We start from the raw sequence: 24594 nt of genomic DNA on the forward strand, positions 1-24594 counted from the left end.
GGGGAGCAAGGTATTATTTAGGACACCAGGACTCCGAAGGGCAGCCCCTTAAGCTTTGATCCTGCCTCTTGACTGACAGCTGTGTGGCTTGCTTTTGGAAAACCGAGTAACTTAAAGGAAACAAAAAACAAAATGAAAAAGGAATTACCAGTCAAGCCCCTGGGAAGGAGAGCAGAGGCTCATTGTTATTGGTCCTGGGAGGCCAGAGACCCACTTCCCGCTTGAGTTCCTTATGGCGAAGAGGGAAGAGTACAATCTCAAAAGATGGTTTGGTGCTCAATGGTGCCTTTTTGGAGAGGCAAACCAAAGGCAGAAACTTGGTTAACTACTAACCCAAGCTCCCTGGTACAGTAAATCACAGTGATTACATCTACAACTAGTTTGGAGGGTCCCCCACCCTGTAGCACGATGCTAGAAACACAGCTCGAGTACACACACACACACACGAGACACACGCACGCAACTCTAACACTCTCCTTCCCCAACCCAAGCACGCACACGACTTCCATCATCCCAAAGCATACAATCCTTGATGCTTTTCCACCCTTTTATGATTTTGTTTCCTCAAAACATCACTTAAGGAAGTTGACATTATGGCTGTCCTTCTATGTGTAGTTTATAAGCAAGGGGACTTTTTCAAAGGGCGTCTGTAAAAATACCATTTCAAATGTGTGAGGAAGATGAAGCACTTCTATTTGGTTCTGGATGGCTTGGACTACCTATGGTATACGTTGCCTAAGAAACGGAAAATGACAGCCCAGCATTCGCCCACCTGTTTCTGCACGCAACCAAAATAAGCGACCAAAATGGTGCAAATTTCCTGACTCTATTTTAGAATGAGCTCGAGGAACAAATGATAGGCCAAACTCTTCTGACCCTCAACCCCACAGGGCTGTGCAGTAAGTCACAGTAGTACTGGTAGTTCAGTACTGACAGGGAACTTCTATGCTCAAGAGGGCCCATCCTTGTCATTGCCACTAACTTGTATTCACTGGAGTCTTTTGGCCTTTTTGCATTATTAACACCCCCCACCCCCCAGGAAAGCTCTGGGCCATAGGTCTGAAAGGAGATGGCCATGTAATCCCACTCAGTACAGATATGAAAAGAGATGGACATCATCCCTTAACAAGGGCAGATAATGCAAACATTTCCTTTTGCAGCTCATTGCTCAACTTTCTGGTCATTTTAACTGGTTATACACTTCCTTGCAATGTAAAAAAAAGAAGAAGAAAGAAAGAAAAGGAAAGGAAAGGAAAGGAAAGGAAAGAAAGAAAGAAAGAAAGAAAGAAAGAGAAAGAAAAGAGAGAGAGAGAAAGGGAAGGGAAAGAAAAAGTCCTGAAAATAGCAATAGCACAGTAATAATGCTGCCTGGAGTAAAGCTCAGCCTATGATATTATTTCTCTTTTGTCCCTGCTTTGGGGACATTGAGGGCACTTTGACAGGCATTATGATTACAGAAGATACAAGCTAATGTTGGTTATTCCAGATGTAATTTTGCAATTTCTCAACAGAAAAACTGTTGCGTCCCAGATGTAAATTTGACTGTGTCTCGTCCTTAATGTTCTATTACAGGTGATTCACATAACAGGCCGGCTACGACTGAGGGTGTCCCTATCTCACGGGAGGACCGTCCCCAGCCAAATCATGGGTCTTGTGGTTGTGGCTCATGCCCTGCCTCCCCCCACGATCAATGAAGTCAGAATTGACTGCCATATGTTCGTCACTCGAGTAAATATGGACCTCAATATCATTTACTGTGAAAATAGGTACTTTGTTTTTGTTCTCATTTCCTATTGTATGTTATACATTGGTGAAGGTTGGTGTTTGCAGCAGTCTGAAGGATTTTACTCTCCCAGTGTGGCTCATTACAAATCCTGATCTTATTTTTAATGGCTGCTTGGACTGACACCAAACGTGCTTTTTATTTAAAATTTACATTGCTGTCCTGATTTACATTAGGGACAACAATGGAATGGATTGGGATACCCAGGCATTCATATGCTGTAATTAAGACCCATCTTGGCCGAGAACCCAAGGAGGCAGCAGGGCTAAGACATTCTTGGCAAAATTATGCCATAAAAGGTATTTCCCGATGCTTCAGTCAGACCTACTTCCTGACTACCACATGGGCCCAGTCTCACAATGGTCCGTGTTCATATAAGCATTCAGCACATTGGCTTAGCTGCTTGCCGGGCTGCTAGGACACATGACCATAGACTGGGTGGCTTAAACAACAGACATTTACTTCTCACACTTCTGGAGACTGGGAAGTCCAAGATCAAGATACGAGCTAATTAGGTTCCTAGCAAGGGCCCACTTCCTGGCTTGCAGATAGCGGTCTTCTGGCTGGGTCTTCACATAGCGGAGAGCGAGAGCTCTGGTCCCTTCCTCCTCTTATGCGCACACTAATCCCATCATGGGGGCTCCATCCCCATGACCTCATCTACACCTAATTACCCCCCCAAGGCCACCCCCCCCCAGTACTATCACATTGGGTGTAAAAGCTTCACTACATGAATTTCTTGGTGGGAGGGACACATTCAGGCCACACAATACATGTAGGGGGAAAAAAAAGAGAGAGAGAGAATTTGAGGCCCCCAGAGGGAAAAGGATGAAAAATCTGCAAAACTATTAAATAAAACTTTGTAATCCTGAGGATTCTGCTTTTATAAATTAAAAAAAAAAAAAAGACTCGTCATATAAATGACTTGACAATCCTTCCTTAACACTGAGCTTTGATAAAAGGACTTTTTAACCTCTGGTTTAAAAGTTCACTTTTTCCATTAAGCACAAAGCAAGGGACAAGGAAATGGGACAGTGCCCCCTCAGACCTTTCACCTGCAAGTCATCAGCCCATCATCAGACAGATTTGAAGAAGAGAGAATCATGGGGCGCGGGGAGAAGAGGGAAGGGGAACCGTGCACGTGTCGGCCACAGGAAGGAAGCTTCCGTGATACCATCCCATCTGCTGGTGCCACGGGCAGAATCCCTGAGGCCGTTTTGAGAGGGTGCTTTCGGGCACAGGTTACTGTCGGGCACGAAGGCAGCGTGTGTCCACCGAGCCCCGGTAGTGCCTTCAGAGGCGAAATGAAAGCGCAGAAGGGTCCAGGGCTGGGGGAACTGCCCTCTCCGGGGCCTGGCCGAGAGGGAGACGGCCAGCCTCTGCGTTCAGTCCACTGGGAAGCACCGAGGATGTTGAGACCGAGTTAGAAGTGCCTACCGTTTCCGGTCAGGATCGGATTCAGAGGAAAGAATTCACCGGGAGAAAAAGACACCCGCCTGAGCTGTTAGTGTTCTGTGGGGTAGACGATACCGCAAACCCGTCATTCTTACTTAAGAAGTGACTCTAAGTCTATTCTTTCAAGCTTTGTGGCATTTCTTACAATTTTTAGAAAACTTGACTGTATACTTGGTTATGTGTAAGGTATTCCAGAATGGCAAAAGAGTATCAGGAAGACAGTTAGCCGAAATGATTAGCTAGGGTTAGCAAGTAACGATAAAGATAGTTAGTGTCTGCTGAACTCTGAACTACACAGCCGGCAATATGCAAAGCTCATGATATACCTTGTCTCATTTGAGCTTCCAGACAGTTCTGTGAGATGGGTGTTGCCACTGCCTTAGCACCCTCAGGCAACTTCGGTGTAGAGAGAAAGGGTAAATGATATGTCCAAGGTCACAGTTTGGACTCAAAATGTGCCAGATTTTTTAAAAAATAGGCATTTAACTGCATGTGGGCTTTCCTGCATGCCTTGTCACTTTTTTTCTACAGACGTCGGGCTAACTGGTAAGGAAGCAGTCAGACTAACCACTGAAGGGGACCTCGCTTATCTATGCATCCACTAAAGAACACAATTCTAGCCCATGAAGCTGTTTATTCTGATGAAAAATACAGAATGCTGGAGATGGAGCTCCAACCCGGGGAGGCAGATAGAAACTCTGATGACCTACAGCTTTACCTCTTTGAAAACCTATATAGGGCTCCCTTGATTTAGCTTTACTACCATCACTCCCGCCGAAAAACACAGCCTCATCGTATGTACCTATTCCCGGTGATCGTCCTATCCCAAAACCCTCACTTAATTTTCATTCCTGTGATCACAGATTAATTCTGCTTCATGGACCTGAGTGCCTTATGGTGCCACTCCAATAATTGAGATCATTTTCTGTGACCCACTTTAAGCTTTTTTTCTTTCCTTTAAAAAAAAAAAACACTCTTTTCCACAACTCCTTATTAGCCAATACCATATAGCATCATTTCCCAGCTGAAGATGACAGAAGTTATTTAAAAAGGACCCGTGTTAACAGTAACTGCTTATTTGATGTGAGGACAAAGCATACCTTGTGTGCCAGGCAGGGCACTCTGTTTATTTCGTTTCATTCATTAATCCCCTCACCAGCCTGTGAAGTTGTTTTTACAAATAAGGAAAGTGAGGCTCAGCGTACAAGGTGCCGTCAGGATTCTGATCCTGATATAGGTCTGGGGCTCTCTACACAGATATTAAGAGGTCTCTGGACACGGAGCTGGTCACGTTTGCCAAGGTAACAGGCGCTGGTACATAGGAGTGCCTCAGGTGTTTTGAAGGATTTCGTTCCAACAAAGCATAAACTACAGCACATCTTCCCTAAAGTACGACTGGCTTTTTCCCCAGCATCTATTGTTTAATTAGGGAATTGCTAAGTAGAAACACAAGCCCTCTCCCGGACTCCGCAGACCGTTCTCCTCTGCATTCCCTAGGATGTCCGCGGACAAAGCCAACATCAGATGCTTTCAGCGGAGCTGGCACATTTCAGAAACACCAAGGAAGGCCTTGTCGTGACATCCTTGTTCACTCATTTGCAGAAAGGGGGTGTAAACTGTGCTTGGAAAGCAGCTAATGGTTTTAGGAAAACACCAACTAATCTGCTTTGTACCAGAAAACCATGGGTTTAGAAAACTCTTTATATTGCCCCATTTCATCTCAGCTTACAAAGAATTCTAGTTTAGCCAAAAATCTTATTTAATATTAGCTGTTGAGAAATTCACTCACTGGGTAGTATAATTTAATTATATCCCACATTATTCTGGTTTGGTTTGCTTTATTTCCCTGCCTTGGGGGTCAGATGGAACTCTCCAACTGTGGTCTCATAGGTTTCTGAATCATGTCATTTCTAAAGACTCACTTCCTATTTGGAGATATCATAAGCCCTAAACGGTAAAAAGCACAGGGACAGTAAAGAGAATAAATTAAACAAAAGATAGATTCTATCCTGGACCGCCCAAAAACAATCTGTACCTGGACAGGGAAGAGGATAATGAGCATGTTGACATCTTTGTGTAAATCAGGCAGATTCCCCCAACATGTTTTCCAATTTCTGTTCTATTTTTCTGTGCTCCTGCCCGAGGACATTGATGTCTGGACAATCAATGACACAGCCTTACACACACGTACAGCTGAGCACAAACCTAGAAGAGCTGCTGAAACGGTTTAAAAGTTTCTGTGTGGAATCCACCACAAAGTACGAGTTAAAAGGGCCAGGAGTGAAAGCCGAGCTCCCAGATGACTAAGACTGAAAAAGATAATACCCCCAGGCATCTGTATGTCTCAGCATTTAAATTATATCCCTTGAATGCCAATTTGGACTTTGTGCCAAGAAGCAGTTGAAACCCTTTTTCATGGAAATACCCAATAGAAGACCAATCTGTTTAAATGAAAGGTGTCTCTAATCATTTGGTATCAACATAACATGTTTTTATTTTATTATGTAACCTTGAATTATCTTGGCCTCTAATGAGGATCTCGCATTGTTACTGATTCTCAATAATTTCCTGGAACTGTGTTGTCCGAATGTGTATTCTGATGCCAAAAAAAAGAAAAAAACCTGTCTCGTTATTTAAACACAGTTGCTGGATCTAGCACGTTTCCTACTTTTGAAAAAGTCCGATATCCGTGAAAGAAACGATCTTGTCTATCCGTAAAGGGCTTTCCCTTTTCCCTGGGGGGTACCCCAGTATAACAAAAACTGTAAGGAGACTCGTTTCTAAGCCATTTAACAATTTCTGCACTTCCCCCCTTCTGAATTCCAGCCTGCGTTCTTCTTTCTGCAGGATCAGCGATTACATGGACCTGACCCCTGTAGACATCGTAGGAAAGAGATGCTACCATTTCATCCACGCCGAAGACGTCGAGGGCATCAGGCACAGTCACCTGGACCGTAAGTACCCCCTGGGCGTGCGAACAGCCTGGCTGGTGTCCTCTCTCTCTGATGCTTGTTTGGTTTCAGCGCTGATCACCCCCTTTGTGTCTCGTGCATACATTTGAGATGACCGTGCGCGCAGAGAGAAACAGTGAGACAGAAATCACTCAACTCGTGCTGGAATTCGATTGAAAGTTGGAACTCAGGTCCAGAGAAATGGCTGGATCTTTAGGCCCTTGCCCAGGATTTTGTGCTCGCTTGTGCTCTCTCTCCCATGAAGTGATGGGGGAAGCTTTGCCTTAAGTGCTTTCTTGACCCTTTCATTTTCTAGAGAGTGAGATCCACTCTGAAATTTGTGGTCTCTGTTTCAAGATCTATGTGGGAGAAGACAAGTTCAAATAGACCAGCGCCTATAGCAATTCCTACTTGACTGACCGCAAAACTGGGGCAAGGGGAAGCCGGGGCATAGGGGCAGAGCACATGGTGTGGACACAGCCCCTCTCAAAGGTGACATCTTTTCAGTGTATTTCTGGAAAGGGGGTTATTCAGAGGAGCAGACACCTCCATCCCCTAACTGCTGGGAGAGAGAAACTCATCTCAGCTCTCGGAGTCTCATTCCCAGCTCCTGATTCACAAGCTGACCTCTGAGGCACCTTTCTTGGCATTTAAAGACAGAAGGACCAACTGTGTTCTGGCCTGGTCTGAGCAGAAACCTACACGAGTGTCCCACACAGCCTTCCCTCATCACACCCAGTGGGCTGTTGCCACCGTGTGTGGTAGGGCTCTGACAGTCCCGTAAGCCGCGAGGCACTGGTCTGCGGAACCGCTTAGGAAGAGGTTGCCCCTTTCCAACTAGAGGTCCTTTTGATGACCGATCAATAGACTCTTCTTCCTAAAAGATGAGGGCCCGATGAGCTCGTCTTCCTAGAAGGTTCTAAACCCAGTTCTGAACCCCGGTTTTAAATACATGCGAGGTGCCACAAATGAGAGACTCCAGCTTGATGGTCAAGTTTTCCTGTAGCAACACTAGCCAGGTGGCCTCTGTATTTACCTCCTCTCCCCTTTCTCGTCGTGGCTGAGGGGAGCTATCTCAGGTCTTTCCTGCTCTTTGCAGTTATTTGCTTGTTTTAAACTCACATCTTCAAAAGCATAATGGCAGGACAGTCAGCCAGGCAGAGTCTCCAAGTGCTAGCATCTCGTACTGGTTTTAACCCTGCATTAGCAGCACTGACAGGGGACCAAGCTCAGTGTCAAATTTCGTATGGATCACGTCTCGGGGAAAAGGCTGCCTGCGAGGCTGCTCTCTGGCAGACTCGACTCCCAGCAACGAGCGCGCGCCTTGGTACCGCACACCAGGGACTTAGGGAACACACTTGTTGCTGAGAACGAATGGGTGTTGTGCACCACAAAAGCAGATGGCTCTTCAATTAATTGGGGGAAAAAAATGATGCTGTTTCCTGAAAAGAAACATCAGGTTCTTTGTAGCTGGGAATTTGGAGAAGATGGAGGGAAAAATCGGAATCTTTGGAGAAAGCTCTGAATATGTTTTTGGACCAATATGTGCCCGAGATCCAGGCTATAAAAATGAATATATTGTTTCGAGGACACTGTCGTGGACCATGTGTGTGGGGAGAGAAGGGTGCTTTTTCATTTTGGAATCTTAATTGAGGTCTAACTTCAGAAGCCCGGTGCTGACAAAAAAGAACTATGTCATCCTCAGTTATTATTTGGAAAACGTCATGCTATCTCTCTGGGATTTGATTTACAGCTTGAAGAAACACAATTCCTCAGGAACAGTGAGCTAGGGCAGTTCATTTCTTCCCATGAAGCAAAGGTCTCCAACACATATGTTGGATGCCATTCTTTCCGATCTACTTTCATCTCATTTTCAGTAACCAGAATAATTTGAGAGTGCTGAAAATAAACAACTCTGCCATTCACTATTGTGCTAGTCGCCTAATTTTTCTGGTATCGTGCCAACTAATAAACAGAGAAGGTATGCTTTTAAAGTCTGTGATTTTTTTTCATTACTCGATATTGACATACTGGCTTCTGCTTTATGATTTAGCCCACGAACAATGATTGAGTTCACTCTTTCAACTCGTACACACGACTTCTAATTTTAAGTTCTTTTAATAACCTCAAACACATGAAAAACAAATAAAATGAGCTGATAATTCTGCACAGTAAAATACACTTCACATATTTAGCTATCATGCTGTGGAATAACTCCACAATGTCAAGTAGCACACAATTAGTAAAACTGTAGGGGGAGGAAAAGGAGTGTTTTGATCCTGAAGAATTCTGATCCTAATCAGATTGAAATTTCGACGTTCTTGTAGTGCTTGATATCTTCAATCACACACACACACACACGCACACACACATCTAACCGATGCCAATGTCAGGTTTTGCATTCTGTGACTGAAAGAAAATGCTAAAATATACAAATGCATCTCGCTTTGTACAATAAACATTAACATCATTATAAAGTAAGATTGAGTCTAAAATTGTGTGATGGAATGTCTGATGTTTACCTAATTCTCAAACCAAAGCCAGCCCAGTAACAAATGACAGAGCATGTAATAAGTCTTGGTTGTGTAAACACTGGAAAAGAAGGCAGAAAGCCAGCATGGCATCTTGCTTGTCCAAAGCCCTAGGCTGTTACTGAAGGATGCCTCGACTGCACCTTCTTGGCAAGAGAAGGTCATGGTGACATAGAATCAGCTCGAGAGTAAGACAGAATTCTAAAGCAAAGGGATGGTTGAAAAATAAACCACATTCACTGTTTAGCTTTTCTTCCTACAGCTATTGGCACAGTTCCTGTTTCTGTGCATGAAAGACAGGTTTTAGCCATCTGATAATATTTCTGATATTTTGATACCTGTCTTATGCTACAGTTTACAGATAAAACTTTAAAAAAAATAAAGACTCCATAGTCTTTGATAACTCAAAATGCTATCTTTATCACTTATATCTTTTTCCTAGCATAGGCATCTGTAAATCCATAGATGAACTTGTCTCTAGAATAAGAAAAGTAAAAGGGAATCTCAGCTGCATCAGGAACTGACAACTTTCATCAGTTGAACCAAGAACTTTGGACCATTCACTCTCCCACTAAGTTAACATGAGACGCCTGATATAGTTCACTGGCTTTCAACATAAAGAATCACTAAGAATCGCATTATCTATACCAACATGGTGGGTGAGTGAAATTATACTGGGGTTCTAAAACCAAGGGGGTTGTAGGACCTCTTCCTTCACACTGTGACCAAAGACCTCTGTGATTTTTTTTTTCTTTACGCCATCTTACTGGAGTCACTGAACCCAATTTCACTGATTCTCCGGGCCGAACTGACCCAATCCACATTTCGAGCTTTGAATTTTCAACTACTCATACAAGCAATTCTTTGAGCATCTTTGCCCATCAGGCTCCAGCTCGCCACTGCTCAGGAGGTACTGACCTCCAGATGACCAGTCAGGTCTCCCTCGAGTCTGACGCCCCAGTTAGCTCGAGCATTCGAGAACAACACAGCCATCTACTACCCTACCTCTGCTGGTAGCCCAAATACAGAAGGGCGGGCCACGAATGCTGAACCAAACGGAGAAACAGCTTTTGCATTTCTCATTTGTCCCTTTTAATCCAGCCTTTTGTCTGCAGAAGTTGCTGAATTTGTCTTGAGATATCCCTGGGGTCCTTTCCAGGTCAAATGAGCAACTCTCTAAAACCTAGACAGAGTGACCGAGGGGGCCTTCCCTTCCGTCTGTAATGTTGGGCTCCACTAGCAAGGCTCGAGGCTCTGCAGCTGTGGGACTTTCAAGGAAAGGGAGCCAGGAAGGCTTGAAGTGATAGCAGTTTTCCCTTCCTAGGACCTTTCCCAGGATGAAGAAACTCTGGAAGTGTTCTTTCACAAAGACTGAAGGACTTGCAGCTTGTCTGCGAGATCTTGTAGCATTAAAAAGCATGGCCTAACCAATATATTTGGGGGATGTATAAAAAAAAAAGTACATTAGCCTCAGCCTTTATTTCTTAATTACAAAATTTTATCCTTCTTCACAAAAGTCATGCACGGCTACCTGGCAGAATGCATTGCACGCTGTTTTGCATCAATAACCCCTACACTTCCCTCCTGAAGGCGTCTCATCGCCAAATGCAAGCCGACTGCTTAATGCAGGACTAATTAGTATATCCCCTTCCAGTCTGCAGGCCCTCCATTGTAATTCCTTCCCAGCTCATTTTTTTCCACAACCGAGCATCAATCAATGTAAGTGCCCTGCCTGCCTCGGAAACACAAGATGTCCTCCATGCATTTGTCATCTGCCACGCAAACAAAGGGGGAATTTAATTGTTGATCTGGGTATGCAGCCAGCGCACGCAGTAAAGGGAGCTGCGGTGGGGGGGGAGAGAGGAAGGCGCAAAGTTTGGTGGGTGGGCCAAGTGCAAACAGCACAGGGGACTTCTTTCTAGTCTCTGATCTTAGCCCTTTTCGGGGCTGGGCCTTCAGGGATTTAGCTACGACCCGATCATTAGCTGGACTTGTTCCCAAGGCAAATGAGTTTTTCCTCTTCTTCCGTATGAATAGGAAAATGCCCCTGAAAGAAGGTACACGTAACAGCTACCACGTCAGACTCTTTTCAGAAGCCAAGTTGGCCTGCGCCGTGGCCTGCGCCGTGTGCCTGTCCGTTAACCGAAAAAGACTGTCGCAGGGAGACAAAGTCAGGGTTTTATGCAGAAGTGAATGACCGGTATTATTTTCATCTTCCCCCCCCCCTTTTGGGAAAGTACTGATTTTGGCTTTTCCAGTCCAAAGGCAGGCACAGAGGGAACAGAGAGCAGCCAGGGCCTAACTAGCAGCTGAGCGTCCTTACTCCGCTGTGTTATAGAAATGCCTCCCCAGCTCCCTGAGTCCCGCTCGGCCGTTAACAAGATCCCCAGCGGACCCCCGTTCTGGTTAATGTTTGAGGACCGACTTACACTGTATTTCGAAGGCATTCTTGTGCATGAAGTTAAAGTAAATACAAACAGTCTTAGGGGCTTCATAAGTTGGATGAATTCTGTGATCACTAGTAAAATGTAAGTAGCGAATTGGCTCTGAGGGTATCTCAGCCAGTGTTCAAATGAAGCGAGTATGTGATTACTTGATAAAGAGATGGACTTCTTCACAAAGGAGTAAGGTTTTGAACATCAGTGGAGAAAGCTAATGGAGTATAAACAGAGGTAGCAGCCAACTGGTAAGCAAAAGGAGGTCTTTCGTTTTTTTCCCCAGGTTAGTATTTTTCCAGGTACTCGTTGCATGAATGAATACAAACAGTAACATTTTCCCTGTTCACGTTCATCTGACGTCTGTGAGTACTTACTGTATGCAAAGCTTTGTGGTATGGCAAGAAGGTTTCAACAAAAACTAAGCTGTGGTCTGTACCTTCCAGAAGCTTACATGCTAGTAGGGAAGATAGCATGAAAACAACCAATTTTGCAAAGGGAGCATCAAATGAGGACTATTGAGATGGATAAAACACAGAAATCCCAGAGATTGGGAGGGTAGGGGGGTGGTGCAGGGCAACGAGGGAGGGCGAGAAGTTCCAGAGATACCACATCTGCCCTGGAACTTGAAAGAGGATGGCAAGAAGCCACGGTGGCAGGAGATGGGCAGAGGTGAAGGGTCAGGGACATTCCAGGCTTAGAAGAGCATAAAAGGACACAGAATACAGCAACACACCACCTTTCCCCTCTGCCCAGGGAGTAAGCCCTCTGGAACTTCGATGGGATGGATATATTCTAAACAATCCTTACGTAGATCCCTGGGCTTTTCCTTGTTACTATTTCAATTAGTAGCTGCTTTTATTTTCATAAAAAGGAATACCTGATATTTGAGAGAAACTAACCCCCATTGCTCTTATAAAACATGACCGGGGGGGGGAAATACTTCTAAGACATCCGTTTTTAACCTAAATCAGCCGAAATAAAATCAGTTCCATCACCTCTTGTACTTTATACCAGATTAAGAACAAAATGCTGGTATATGTTTTATAACTGTTTTTCCTTAAAACATTGATTTAATGACACCTTGCCTATCTCAAAAAAAAAAAACGCTCAAACTTTTCCTTGTTTAACACAAATGAGGGGCATCGGGTTTTAATTTGTGTATGTGTTTAGCATACAATGGTTTTTCCATAAATTTAGCATTAAGGATCAGGTCATTTGAACCTCTTCATGAACTCCGCATGCCCTCTGGCTTCCTAGAATTTTTGGTGGGGCACATCTACTAGAATGCATCCAGTTACAGGTGACAGAAAACCCATGACTTAAACTTCATCTGTAATCGTCTTCAGCTTCTCTCCACGATCAAAAGATGGCTGTAGCACTGCGCATCCCCAGTCCCTCACAAGACAATGTATGAAGTCAGGGAAGAGTCAGTCACTACTTTGTGTTCGTTTTTGAAAGGAAATACTTGCCGGGGCCCTCCAGGAGACAGCCCCCCCCCCAAGTCTCATTGTCCAGCATTTCATCAAGGGCCCAAGCCTGAGCACACACTGGATGCAGAGACCATGCCTGGCTTAAATAATCAACGCTTGTCTCCCTGGACTCGGGAAGGTTCCCTGATCCAGGAAGAAGGGCTAGGACAGCAGCTCCCTTCCCGCCATGACAACTGCAGCTCATACTGCCACAGGGTCTATAGGAAAGTGGTTGAGAGTCGATCCTGAGAGCTCACAAGGGACACATGTTCTTCCTTTATCCTTCTTTTCCCTTCTTATTTTACCTACACAAGAAAAAGAAGGTTAGCTGACCCTATCTGTGGCCATTGTGTCATAATATATGTAAATGAAACCATCGTGCTGTGTGTTCAAATGCACACAGTGGCGTATGTCCATTATTTCTAAATAAAACTGGGGAAAAAAAGGAATGGCTGTTCAGTGGACAAGCCGCAGTGACTGCTATCTGGCAGAATCTGACACGTTTTCACAACAAAGTCTTTGGATTTCTGAAAATCTACACAACAGGTGAACAAATGCCATTTGTCTGGGCTCCTTTAAATATTCCTGATTTTGCCAAACACTCGTTTCTGTGAACCTGTGCCTCACCACTTACAGATTTCTTGTTAAAGATGTTTAGCGGACTTCATAAAATGACCTCATCCAGAAACACAGGGTCCACGAGAGACATAAAATAAATCTGAGGCAAAGATCCAACCTCATCCTTCTACCTTTTTTTAGTTCTCCCTACGTTCCAGCTTAACCTTGCCCAATACTTCATTTTTAAAAGGAGGTGAAGAATTCACACAAGCCAGACCAGACCCCTGTGCTTTAGACCCTCATCCCACTTTCTGTAAGAGTTATCACAGTTATAAGTTTCTTAATGAAAATTGTTAAGTATCTGCCTCCCATAGAAAGGGAAACCAAGGTAAGTCCTAGTTTCAGAATGAAGAAAACTTCCCCAACAACTCCCAACGAGAGAGACCTCCCTATGGGTCTCACTGTCCGCTCTTTCACCATATTCCAAACTTAAACCAATCACTGGTAAGGGAATGGAATTACGTGACTGAGACTAACAGGGGGACAGGCCCATGACCAATTTTTGCATACTTTGAGATCCCCCAGTACCTGGCACGGGGTAAGTAGGCACTCAAAAGAATATTTATTGAATGAGTGAATAAATCCACCATTTCCCTCATTTCCTAGCCATAAAGTTCTCTCAATTCCCTGCTAAAGAGTTCACTGCTTCCCTTTATATGGCAAATCCCTACCCCCCACCCTCCACCAACACAGTGTAAGGGCTAAGAAATACCCTGTCCTTAACTGTTTTAGGTCAAGAAGGGTGGGAATGAGTGGTACAGAAACAGCTTGAAAAAAAATCTGAGATCTCGAATGTCACTCATGCCGACCATCACCGATTTTTCCCATCCTAGAACATGATACCATCAGTGTTTAAAGCCTTGGTCTCCAATTCAGTACGTTATCACAAAGAAAAGAGGAATTTATTTTTTAAACTTAATTGATGTGTCCTAAATCAATGAAAAGTTTTCTGCATGATTCAATATTAACAGTTAATAAAAATCTATCAATTGGCAGTGGTATAGGAAAAAAACCTCTTCTGAGGTTATAAATCACACAGATAGCAATTCCAGCAGGGGCTGTCATTAGTGTATTAGGGGGAAAATCCATAGATGATGCAGAGTCATTCACAGAACATCCACAGGTCTTCTGTCCTCAAGCTCGTAACTCACATTGAGCATCAAATATCATTAAACTTTACCAAATATTGCTCGGCCCATAGATTCACAGAAAAACTAAAAACCAATTTGTGGATGCCTGCTATGTAGGACATCTAGCTCACTAATTGCAAAATCTATAGGAAAGTCTGCACGGCATCAAAGCCTTGGTTGATCCTATGAGCGGCTCTAAATGAAAAACTGTACTGCGAGTAAATAAAGCCCTTAATGTACAGTTTCTCCCTCTAATGCGGTTTCTCCTGCAGGTTTTGAAAATGACCTTCCTGTGAGCATCAAGGACTATAACTTTTAGATAAAGACACTTGTTCCTGTTTTAAGTCTATGTCAGGTTCATTCCCCTATAGCCCACAGTTTTCAAAAGCAGATGAAAAAGTAATCCAGAATTAAAAAAAAAAAAAAAGTCCCATTTCCAGAATGAAGTTCCCTGTCAGCCTGCCTTGGGCCTTAGGTGGAGAAGCAGAGATTAAAGAGTCAGTATTCTGTTTCATGTTTCATCTGCCGGTTTCATGAATGTAGGGAGAAAACCAGTGGCTACAGCTAAGCGCCCAACCGTGGTATTAAGTAGAAAGGTGTGATTCCGGCGCACTCCCCCTTACTCGCACGCTCTCCACATTAGTGGGTTCAGAAATATTTGAGGGGGCGCCTGGGTGGCATAGCGGTTAAGCGTCTGCCTTCGGCTCAGGGCGTGATCCCGGCGTTGTGGGATCGAGCCCCACATCAGGCTCCTCCGCTGGGAGCCTGCTTCTTCCTCTCCCACTCCCCCTGCTTGTGTTCCCTCTCTCGCTGGCTGTCTCCATCTCTGCCAAATAAATAAATTAAATCTTAAAAAAAAAAAAAAAGAAAAGAAATATTTGAGTTCCTGAGAGAAAGCACCCCCTCTCCATTCTCCGTGGCCACTGCTGAAGGTACCCCACGGAGGGGTGAATGGCAGCGCAGATGCGTCCTCCTATCGCCATGACGATAATGAAGCTCTTTGTTCAGCTGTGTGAATGCGAAATGTGCAATCTCCGATGATCTCACCATTTCCTATTTATTCTATACTTACCTGAATACGCCAAGTATTGCAGCTTTTTAATGCATATGCAAACCCCTAAAATGTCCTTTTGTGAGACACTTCGCTAAAAGACCGCTTTTGATATGCGTTCTCCATCTCCTCTTCAAACTGAATTAGACTGCTTCCTTCTTTTTAAGACACAAGTAACTCACTATTTAGAATCTTTGGCTTTGATTTGGTAGAACAGCCCAACAGGAAGAGACCATGTTCTCTTTTTTTCTCCATATTTCTGAAGGCAAACTTGTACTGATTTGTTTTGATTTACTAACAGAATTATGTTCCTGCCACAGACACAGGCTTCCTTTATGTCCTTTCAATCATCGGTCTATTTCTGGGGACAAAGTTTTCGCAAGGGAAACTGAAATCCCTCTGTTGGTGACTGTGCGCAGAGCCACGGACGTGTGCTTCGGCAAGAGTTCATCACGGTTAGGGGGGCAGGAGTTCTCCCCCACAGGCAGGACGTTTCTTGGATGCCTACCACTGAGTTCAAACCAAGAGGCCAGGTGACATTTCTAAAAGCTATTCAATAACACGGAGCATCCAGTCTTTTGTGGGGGAAGTGTGTCTTTGACGTAACCGGTCACATGTCCTAAAGTGGAAGGAAGCTCCCTGTGGTTTTCTTTTGACTGAACCGTATTGGTCACTCCCTGCACAATGGGGGGGAGGGGGAATTTTGATGCCAAGAGCCAAAAATTGTCAGATGAGCAGAACTGGAACAGTTCAACCAGGAGGATTTACGTCTCTGTTATATTCTTCTCACAAATGTGGAGTCACCTCTGTCCTCTAAAGAGCACAGCCTGTAACTCAAAGGCACCTTTAGCTGGCATCGCGGGGTGGAGCTGATGACAACTTCTTGGTTCTCCTCTGAGGAATAGCAGCCAAGAACAAATTGGTTACGCCCTAGACTTCAGACTAAAACAAGTTCTCGCGCGTAGCAGATGCGCTCAGAAAGGTACCTGGGACCGCTCGAGATGGTCAGCGAACCTGGGAAACACGTATCCACCCTCCCGATATCCTCGCGATTACCCTGTGTGATCTCAGTAAAGGCCATCGATGTCGTGAGAGCCTTCAATAAAACTGAACCCTATGGCACAACTTAAAAGACCTCATTCTAGATATGTTGTGATGTGCCCGGTGAATCCAGTGAGGGGCACACGGGCTGCTCTACCAAAAGTTTGGGACACCAAAAAGTCAACTTTGAGATAAATCTAAGAGAAGATGCCAGGTTATGTGTTGAAAGTACTCAGACCGTATCACGGTATAAAGCTGAAAATACGACCCACACATCAGCTTGCTTTCTCTGCTTCCTCTCTTTAGCGTTTGAGCACATTGTTGTGAACTTAGTCTGCAGCTCGTTGGTGATGATTATGTATCTCTTTCCGAGGGACAATTAGCTATTTTTTAAGGACTTCCATATCAAGTAACTTACATCATGCTTTTTTCGGATTTTCCCCGCAAAGGGGATTTTAGGAAATTGCCTGACACAAACATTCTGTCATTTCTCTCCATTATCTAAAGCTAAAACTCACAAATAAAAACAACAGCCACGGGATTAAAACGAATTGAAAAAGTTTTTGTGTTTTTTCAAGTTGTCTAATTTATTACAAACTAAAAATCCCTTTCAAACTGGCACCAAGGTGGCTTTTCTTCTTGAGCTGATTAGGACCACATGAGCTCAGGAAAAGCTGTCAGATCCTGCTTCTGGCGCAGCTGGAATGATCCAACTGATTTGCCAGTATGATTTTTTTTTTTTTTAAAGAAAGAAGCTTCATCCCAAAGTCATAAATTTATATTCTGGAACCCCAAGCAGAAATTATTCCTTGTTCATTTTAAAAGAAGCAAAATTCCATTGTGACTTCTTTTTATGGGACGTCAGAAACAACGAGGGCAGTATTTTGGTCCCCATGTCCTGCTGTCGTGGAAGCTAACTCAGTACCTTCTCTCTCACTGTCTGGCTTCCCACTGACACATGGAGGTCGCGTTCAGAAAATACTAGTCCTCAGGAAAGAGCCCAGGTCGGCGTCCAGGCCAGAATGTACCTTCACCTCTTCGGAACTGTGCGTCAGGCTGGCCCAGGGCAAATGAAGGGATGAGGTGAAACTTGTTTTGTCCCACTGACCTCGACGGGCTCCCAGACCTGCTTTGTGGCATTGACCAAAGCAAGTGAAGGCACTCAGGTACCTGCCTATCTCCCCAGGGAGCCTGAGGGGGCCCCCTTCCTCAGCAGTCCTTCCACAATCACGTGACAGGAACACGTAGCAAGCCTGCCTCTCTCGGGTAGGTCTCCTCTCTTTGCTAGATGGCCCTTGGCCTGGGTGATGAAGAAGGCTGCATTATGTGGCCCTAATAAGTCTGTATTTATTCTCGGGAAACAGAGTCATATTGCCTTAGCTCCAAAAGACGACACCACATGAGTCTTTCAGCCCCTTTCCCAGCACATACGTGGAGCTCACGGAGGAGGCCGATGTTTTGCTAGCTATGCATTTCAGAATTGAGATTTTCTTTGTTTTTAAGTAAGAGAAAGTATTATATGGAATGGGCAGGAGAGGGGAATGCTTATGTTGATTCTGCAAATTCTAACTTAACTTTAAAATTCCTTTCTCACTTTTCCCCCTTTCTATGCACTGTATCCTGGGGAATAAATCTTTTTTTTTTTTTTTTTAATTTTGCCTACGTGTGGTCAAAGTCCAGTCCGGAATCCCCAGCCGGGCTGGGCTGGTCTACCATCCCAAATTTTTCTTCCTGTGAGACTCCAAAAAGGCACCTCTTCGTCTCTGCCCTCGTTAAAAAATACTAGATCCATCTGCAATCATTCCTTAGTCCAGAGACACAGCAGATAGAATTATACACCAACTGCCGATTGGGGCGCTCCAAGTTTCTCTCTGTGAAAATAGTGGGCAGAATTTCATAACCCGTCATTCCTCTATTAATAGTTAACCAGGTTGAGAGGATTTGAATAAAAGCCCATCTTGTTGCATGCAACAACGGTTTCACAGAGAAGCTGTATGGCAGAGTTAGTATTTTACTGCTTTCAGCTTCACCACGCAGTTTTGTAGCCTGGGAAGCCATGCATGCAGAATGGCAGAACTTACAATTGCCTACAAAAGGGGAGTACAATGCTACCTGTGGAGCCCTGCCACCAAGAGAAGATGACAGTTCCGGGCCTCAGAGATACCCTAAACTGCTGAATAGTTTCAGAACAGAGCTTGCCACGACGTGAAGCACTCATCAGAGCAGATCTTTCTCAAGCAACTGTGAAGACATAATTATTACATTTTACAACCACCCATTGAGTGTGTTGTGAGGCAAAGGGAGAATGGGAGGAAAACATCGGAGCTTCTCTGTTTAGGGACGTAAGGCGCGGAGGGGGACTTGTGATCACTTTTGGAGCCACGAAGAGTGGCCTGGATGAGCTTTAACAGCCTTCAAACACGGCTCTTTTCCAAAGTGACTTCCCTTTACCCATCCAACCCCCCCCCAAAAAAAATCAAAATGTACTTCATGAAACTATTGTATATGAAGCACTTATTAGCCGTAATTAAATGGACAATATGAATTTACTACGTCTTTAGGACTCTGGCTTGTTCTGGTTTAGAGCAAGATGATTAATGCAAATACATATTACTTGAGATAACCATTTAGCAGCTAATTTAGCCAAATTTATTACAGCAGTTAGAGGTTTTTCATTTTAGCAGACGGAGACAAGGACATGCCAAAAAGTGGGCAACGTGGACGAGTGCACACTGCCCTCTAGTGGCCAACCAGCTGGCGCGCTTTCGGGGGTGTGGAGTCCCTGCGATCCCTAGCCAAGTAATAACAGCAGATTTTGCACATTTCCGGCATCCTTTTAAACCATTCCTTTCCATAGCACTTTATTTCAGGGGATGATTTACTGCACTTTCCCCTTTTACTAGCTCAGGAGTACCCAGATACAAATCAAATCAATTTCAACTTGGCAAGATTTTGGTTAAAGTATCATTTTTAACATCTGCATTTTAAAGCTCTCCTTCACTGGGTATTTAATGGCACCGTTTCACATTACTGATTGTTTTTACTTGTTCCTTCATTTGGGGCCATATTTCAGAGCCTGTGTGAACCTGTCACTCTGTTTGGCTCTAGCCAAGTCAATTCTGTGCCTCCCTTAGGCCAGAGTTTCTCTCTGACTTGGTCGGGGGATTTATTTTGCTCCAACAGTCAGTAAAGTCTCACCAGAATTCCCCCTGACTGACCAATGTAAATTTCGTTCATACATGGACTATAAATTCTGTTCGACAAGATCAAAAGGAACAGATGTATGAGGACACTGGTTGATATTGCTTGCACTGAGGTGAAATGATCAAAGACAGGGGTAAAGCATCTTCGGAACCATTCAAATATCTGGGATCTCAAAGAGATCTACCTCGCAGCTATGAATAAATCACATACAGATTTTCCTTTGTTAGCGTCTGACGTCAAACCCATTGACAATATCCACACCACATTAGGTATTCTGTGAGCCAACAAGATTTGTAGTCCTTTTATTCTTCCTTTCACACCATGGCTGCCCAAAACGGAATAAAGTCTTGCTACAAATGCTAGTAACCCTCGCTCCACTGAATTGTTGATTTTATTTGTCCTACTAATGGCATTCTACATTAAGCTTACAGAAGGGCACCCCTGGCTTAGTGCAGGACCTCCCCTTTCTAAGCTTGCCGTTTTACCAAGATAATAATCATTTGGTCCCCGTCTTAGTACACAATGCCTTCTGTTTTGTTTTGTGTTTACCCCCAGTGCTGAATAAGGGCCAGTGTGTGACGAAGTACTACCGCTGGATGCAAAAGAACGGAGGATATATTTGGATACAGTCTAGTGCCACCATCGCTATTAATGCCAAGAACGCAAATGAGAAGAATATCATCTGGGTGAATTATCTTCTTAGGTATATTTCCTAATTCTTTTTCATTTCCCTGTCAGTTATAAAATATGCAGCCCATGGTTAATAGCTGACATGTTTTATTATCTTTTGGCAGTATCTGGTGTGGAATTATGTGGAAATTCTGCTTTTCCTTCCACAGACTCAAAGAAATATGAAAAGATCAGAGCTATGTTGGAGGGGACGTCCAGAGCAGATTCACAACATTTTCAGTAATTCTTGGTCTGTCAACATTTGGGCAGCTCTGCAGAAGTTGCTTTGGTTTCCCCCACCAATGTTCAGGCTAGGAAAAAAAAAAAATTACAGACTTCTGCCTACAGATGAAACATCCAAGAAGCACCTGCTTCTCCCCACCCGTCAACCTACACTCATGCATTCCGGTCCTTGAGAAAATTAAGCAGAAGAGCATGGGGAGGAAGGGGCAGGGTTCATTATATCCCCCCTGTGTTCCATCCCTTTGAAACCTTAAGCATATTCCATCGCATTGGATTCCTGAGGCATTCAAGTTTTGGTAAGCCAAGTGAACGTCTTTGCCAGGATTAAGGCAGTGTCAGTGTATAAATGAAAGCAATCTTCTTCTGTCTGATGCCATGTGGCCTCAGTCTAGTTTTACTGCTAGCTTAATGTGCCCTCAAATTGACATCCATAAATGAGGCCAGGCTCAACAGCTCCCTAAATTCTACTCTGCAACCCCATTTCTCTCTCCTTTCTCATCTGCTTTCTGCCTTTGGAGTCAAACTAGCAAAAAGAAAACCAAGACCAACAGCCTGGGTGGTCTGCTTTCGGGGGCAGAATTTCCAAGAGGTCTTCCACCGATTCTGTCCGGAAACAATCAGGAGGCTCGCAGCCTGGCTGTCTCCCACCACTGTCATTCCAGTTTTTGGCTTCTCTTGGCTGAAAGCCACCATGCAGGACCCACACGTGGTCTGAATAGGAAAGCTTCCAGTAGGTCTTATGAATGGAAGTGGGTGCCCTTTGGCTGATAATCTAGACAGGGAGCACCTGAATCCCATTTTTCTTTGAGACAGCCAAATGGAGCCAAGATGCTGACAGCCATGGCTCATCGGCACGCTGACCCTTCAGAGCGCGTTCGCGTACGTTGGTGAGGACTCGAAGGCACGAATGCGCTTGCTACCAATAGCATATCAATCAGACACTAATGATTATTGCTCTAGAGGAGCCTTAATGCACACCACTTAGAACAGTCTTCATTTATCTACTTTCTTTTTTCCTTTTTTGACCTCTTCCTCTCTACATTAACTCTCTCTAAAGGTCCAAGTATGTGTATTTAATGTGGCTTTCTCGGAGGCCTGATTTTCACGCGAGCCTTCCCCTATGTTTGTGATATGCTCAAGATGGGTTCTGATATCAAGGAATCCTTTACCAAGAGGTTTATGGAACGGTGGCTATGTGTAAGGCAGGTTAGAAAAACTCACATGCCAGAGAAAATAGAATAAGGTACTGTGACATTAACATTCCTTGGCTAGTCAAAAATGGTGTTGTGCCAAGGAGACCCATTACTATTAGAAATCATGCATTAGTAACAGGGACACCACAGACTAGAAGACACCTGTCCCCCATGCTGACGTAACATAGGGTACTGAAGTCATCCATACACTTGCCACTCCCTATTCAGGGAGACTTCTTTTTGTCTGGATCTTTCTTAATGTTTCATGGGTCATGACTTCCTACTCTGCCCCCAAATGGAGGCAATGAGAACGGTTAAGGGGAGGTCAGTCCATGAGATTTTGCATCAACACCCTCCATCTAGCCTGGGATCAAAGGATACAAGCTCCTAAGTGTTCAGTGATTCTAGTCCATCTAATTCTATAGGGAGAGGACGGAAGCAGTTTGGGTACCAAAGACCAGTTTTCAGGCTGAAGAGCCTCAAACATGGTAGACCTCTCTCAGCTGACCCAAAGACTCACCCTGACTTCAACGATAAAAGGTTACAAGTTGGGTGACAAATGACTTGTGAAGCCCTGTGGCATCTGGACCAAAGGAGACAAATACAGATGGGTGTCAGCAGAGGAAACCACATCTGCCATTTGTCGCTATCACTTCTACAGGCTAAAGATCCAGAAGAAAAGAAGGTGGCCCTGGCAAAATAGTGACTATTGAATATTAGCAAAAGAGCAACTTCCTGAAGTTTGTTTTTCTTTCCCACATTCCTGTCCTTTGTTCTCCCATGAGCAATAGTTTCATGCCACCTCCCCCTCCTCACAATCCCTCGCTTCTGGGTCCACTCAGGCCTCTCCTTCCCTGTTGTGAAATGACTGCTCTTCTTCCTGTTCCCTCACGTGTTGGTAGACTCAGGGACGCCAGAGTGTCCAGAGACTGCGTGAGCGCTAGGGCCACCTTCCCACTATTAGTCTCATCTGATTATCGAGAGAAAGCCCTGCTACTGAAGCTAATTCGCACTAAGGTGTAAATGCCTGACGATCCATCTTAGTGAATTAACCCTCCGAGCGACACCGGCCGTTTTAGAGTAGCTACTGAAACAGTAGGGATTGGCAAACGGATCAGTAATCGTCTCTCGTACGTCTCTGGTTGGCCAGCCAGCATGGAGGGCGGAAGAGGCCTTTTCCGCTTCCGGGCAAGAGGCTTTCCTTGTGTCTTGAGAGGACAGGAGCCCAGGTTGCTCATACACTGGCCTTGAAATGGCGTTTCTAGAAGATAACTAACGCAAACTGACCGAACACAACTCTTTTTTCCAGAAGGGGCCTGTTTCTGAATTAAAAATAGAACAAAAATTAAGCACATTTGTGCAAATGGGGTTAGATCCATTCTGTTAGAGCCTCTCCCACTGGGACTCTCCCTACTGCAATCAGGGTCCCAGCTTAACAAGCCACAGGTGTACACCACATGAGCGGCTGAAAACGTGATTGTAATGGGTGTGTTGACAGTTCGGTAGCCATAATCCAAGCATCCCAAGGCACACCTGCTCCTCCGTCAGATCATTAGGTGCCGAGGGCTGTGCACACCCCACCCCCACCTCCGGTAGCTTCAGAGCCCTCGGAACAGCTGAGAAGCTCCATCAAGGAACCAGGACAAGGGTACTGAGGCAATGCACTCATTAGGAGCCCAAGGAAGCTAGGGCACACCAGGAGGCATGGGAAAGCTTAGCTGAGAGTACTTCTCACCCTCCCTTCCCCCCAGGTGTCAGACTGGGAGGAATGTCAAGCAGCACAGTGCCCGGGCCCCCAGTGCTCCCTGATTATTTAAAAGCCTTTTAGTGGCTTTCCCGTGGCATTTGGATATTCAGCCGTTGTGGCAGGGTGCAGCTGTATCCCCAGCACATGAAATCCCAGCTTCTGCAAAAGTCCCATAAGTTGCTGAGAAATGTGATTTCTCACAGAGACTTTTAAACTCTCACAACTCCAGAGGTTTGGGGCCAGGAAGTGGGGAGAAGATGGTCAAAAGCAGACCATTGAGAATGGGTGTCTGCCCTCCTGATGAATGCCTCCCTCCCCCCGCAGTAATCCCGAGTACAAGGACACACCCATGGATATCGCACAGCTCCCCCACCTGCCGGAGAAAACTTCGGAATCTTCGGAGACATCCGACTCTGAATCAGACTCTAAAGATACCTCAGGTATTACAGGTACTCCTCCTTCTCCATGTTCTGCGCTCACGGCTTGCCTGTCCAAACACGAGGGGTGGGCTGTGGCCCGAGGTGGCCATCAGAGCAGAGCCACAAGTCACATCAAGTTGATACTGAGTCTTTCTCTGCACACACGTGTGTTTACGTACCACCACATGCATCTGTGTACACATGTGTATATACGTATACATATGGTATCTATACATGTATATATGTCACGTATATATAAACATATGCATGTGTGCAAGCTACATGTACACAGATATACAGAGAGGGAGACCAATTAAGCGACCACTCCATGTCGGCCGTCCATTGGCCACACAGAAGGAATCCTGCCCTGACCCCCTTGCTAGCTTTGGCCTCTTTACCAGAAGCAGTCTCAGAGCTCTCTCTGCTACCTCTAAGACAGTCTATATCTTTGAGCCCCAAATAGTCACATCCTTACCAAGCTGGGGCTAACCATCCAAAGCAGGATACTTAATGGCATTAGTAAATGATTCTTTGCAAAGTAGGCTTTCTAGTAGTTCTTTGGGGCCCCAGAAAGTTAATTTAAAAATTTACTTTCCCTCTAATTCCCAACCCCCATTCCACAGACGCACTTAGAGCCGGGGAGCACAGAACT

General features: G+C 44.7%; 1 protein-coding gene across 1 annotated transcript in view; it reads left to right on the forward strand.

Annotated features, from left to right (window-relative positions):
- NPAS3 (neuronal PAS domain protein 3) overlaps positions 1 to 24594 on the forward strand; it is an 891598-nt gene that overhangs the window by 861886 nt on the left and 5118 nt on the right. Inside the window, 4 exon segments of the mRNA XM_034648322.1 lie at positions 1573 to 1766; positions 6086 to 6192; positions 20227 to 20374; positions 23848 to 23972. Coding sequence (XP_034504213.1) covers positions 1573 to 1766; positions 6086 to 6192; positions 20227 to 20374; positions 23848 to 23972 — 574 coding nt within the window.

Source organism: Ailuropoda melanoleuca, chromosome 20, assembly GCF_002007445.2.
Source record: "Ailuropoda melanoleuca isolate Jingjing chromosome 20, ASM200744v2, whole genome shotgun sequence".
NCBI classification, from domain to species: domain Eukaryota; kingdom Metazoa; phylum Chordata; class Mammalia; order Carnivora; family Ursidae; genus Ailuropoda; species Ailuropoda melanoleuca.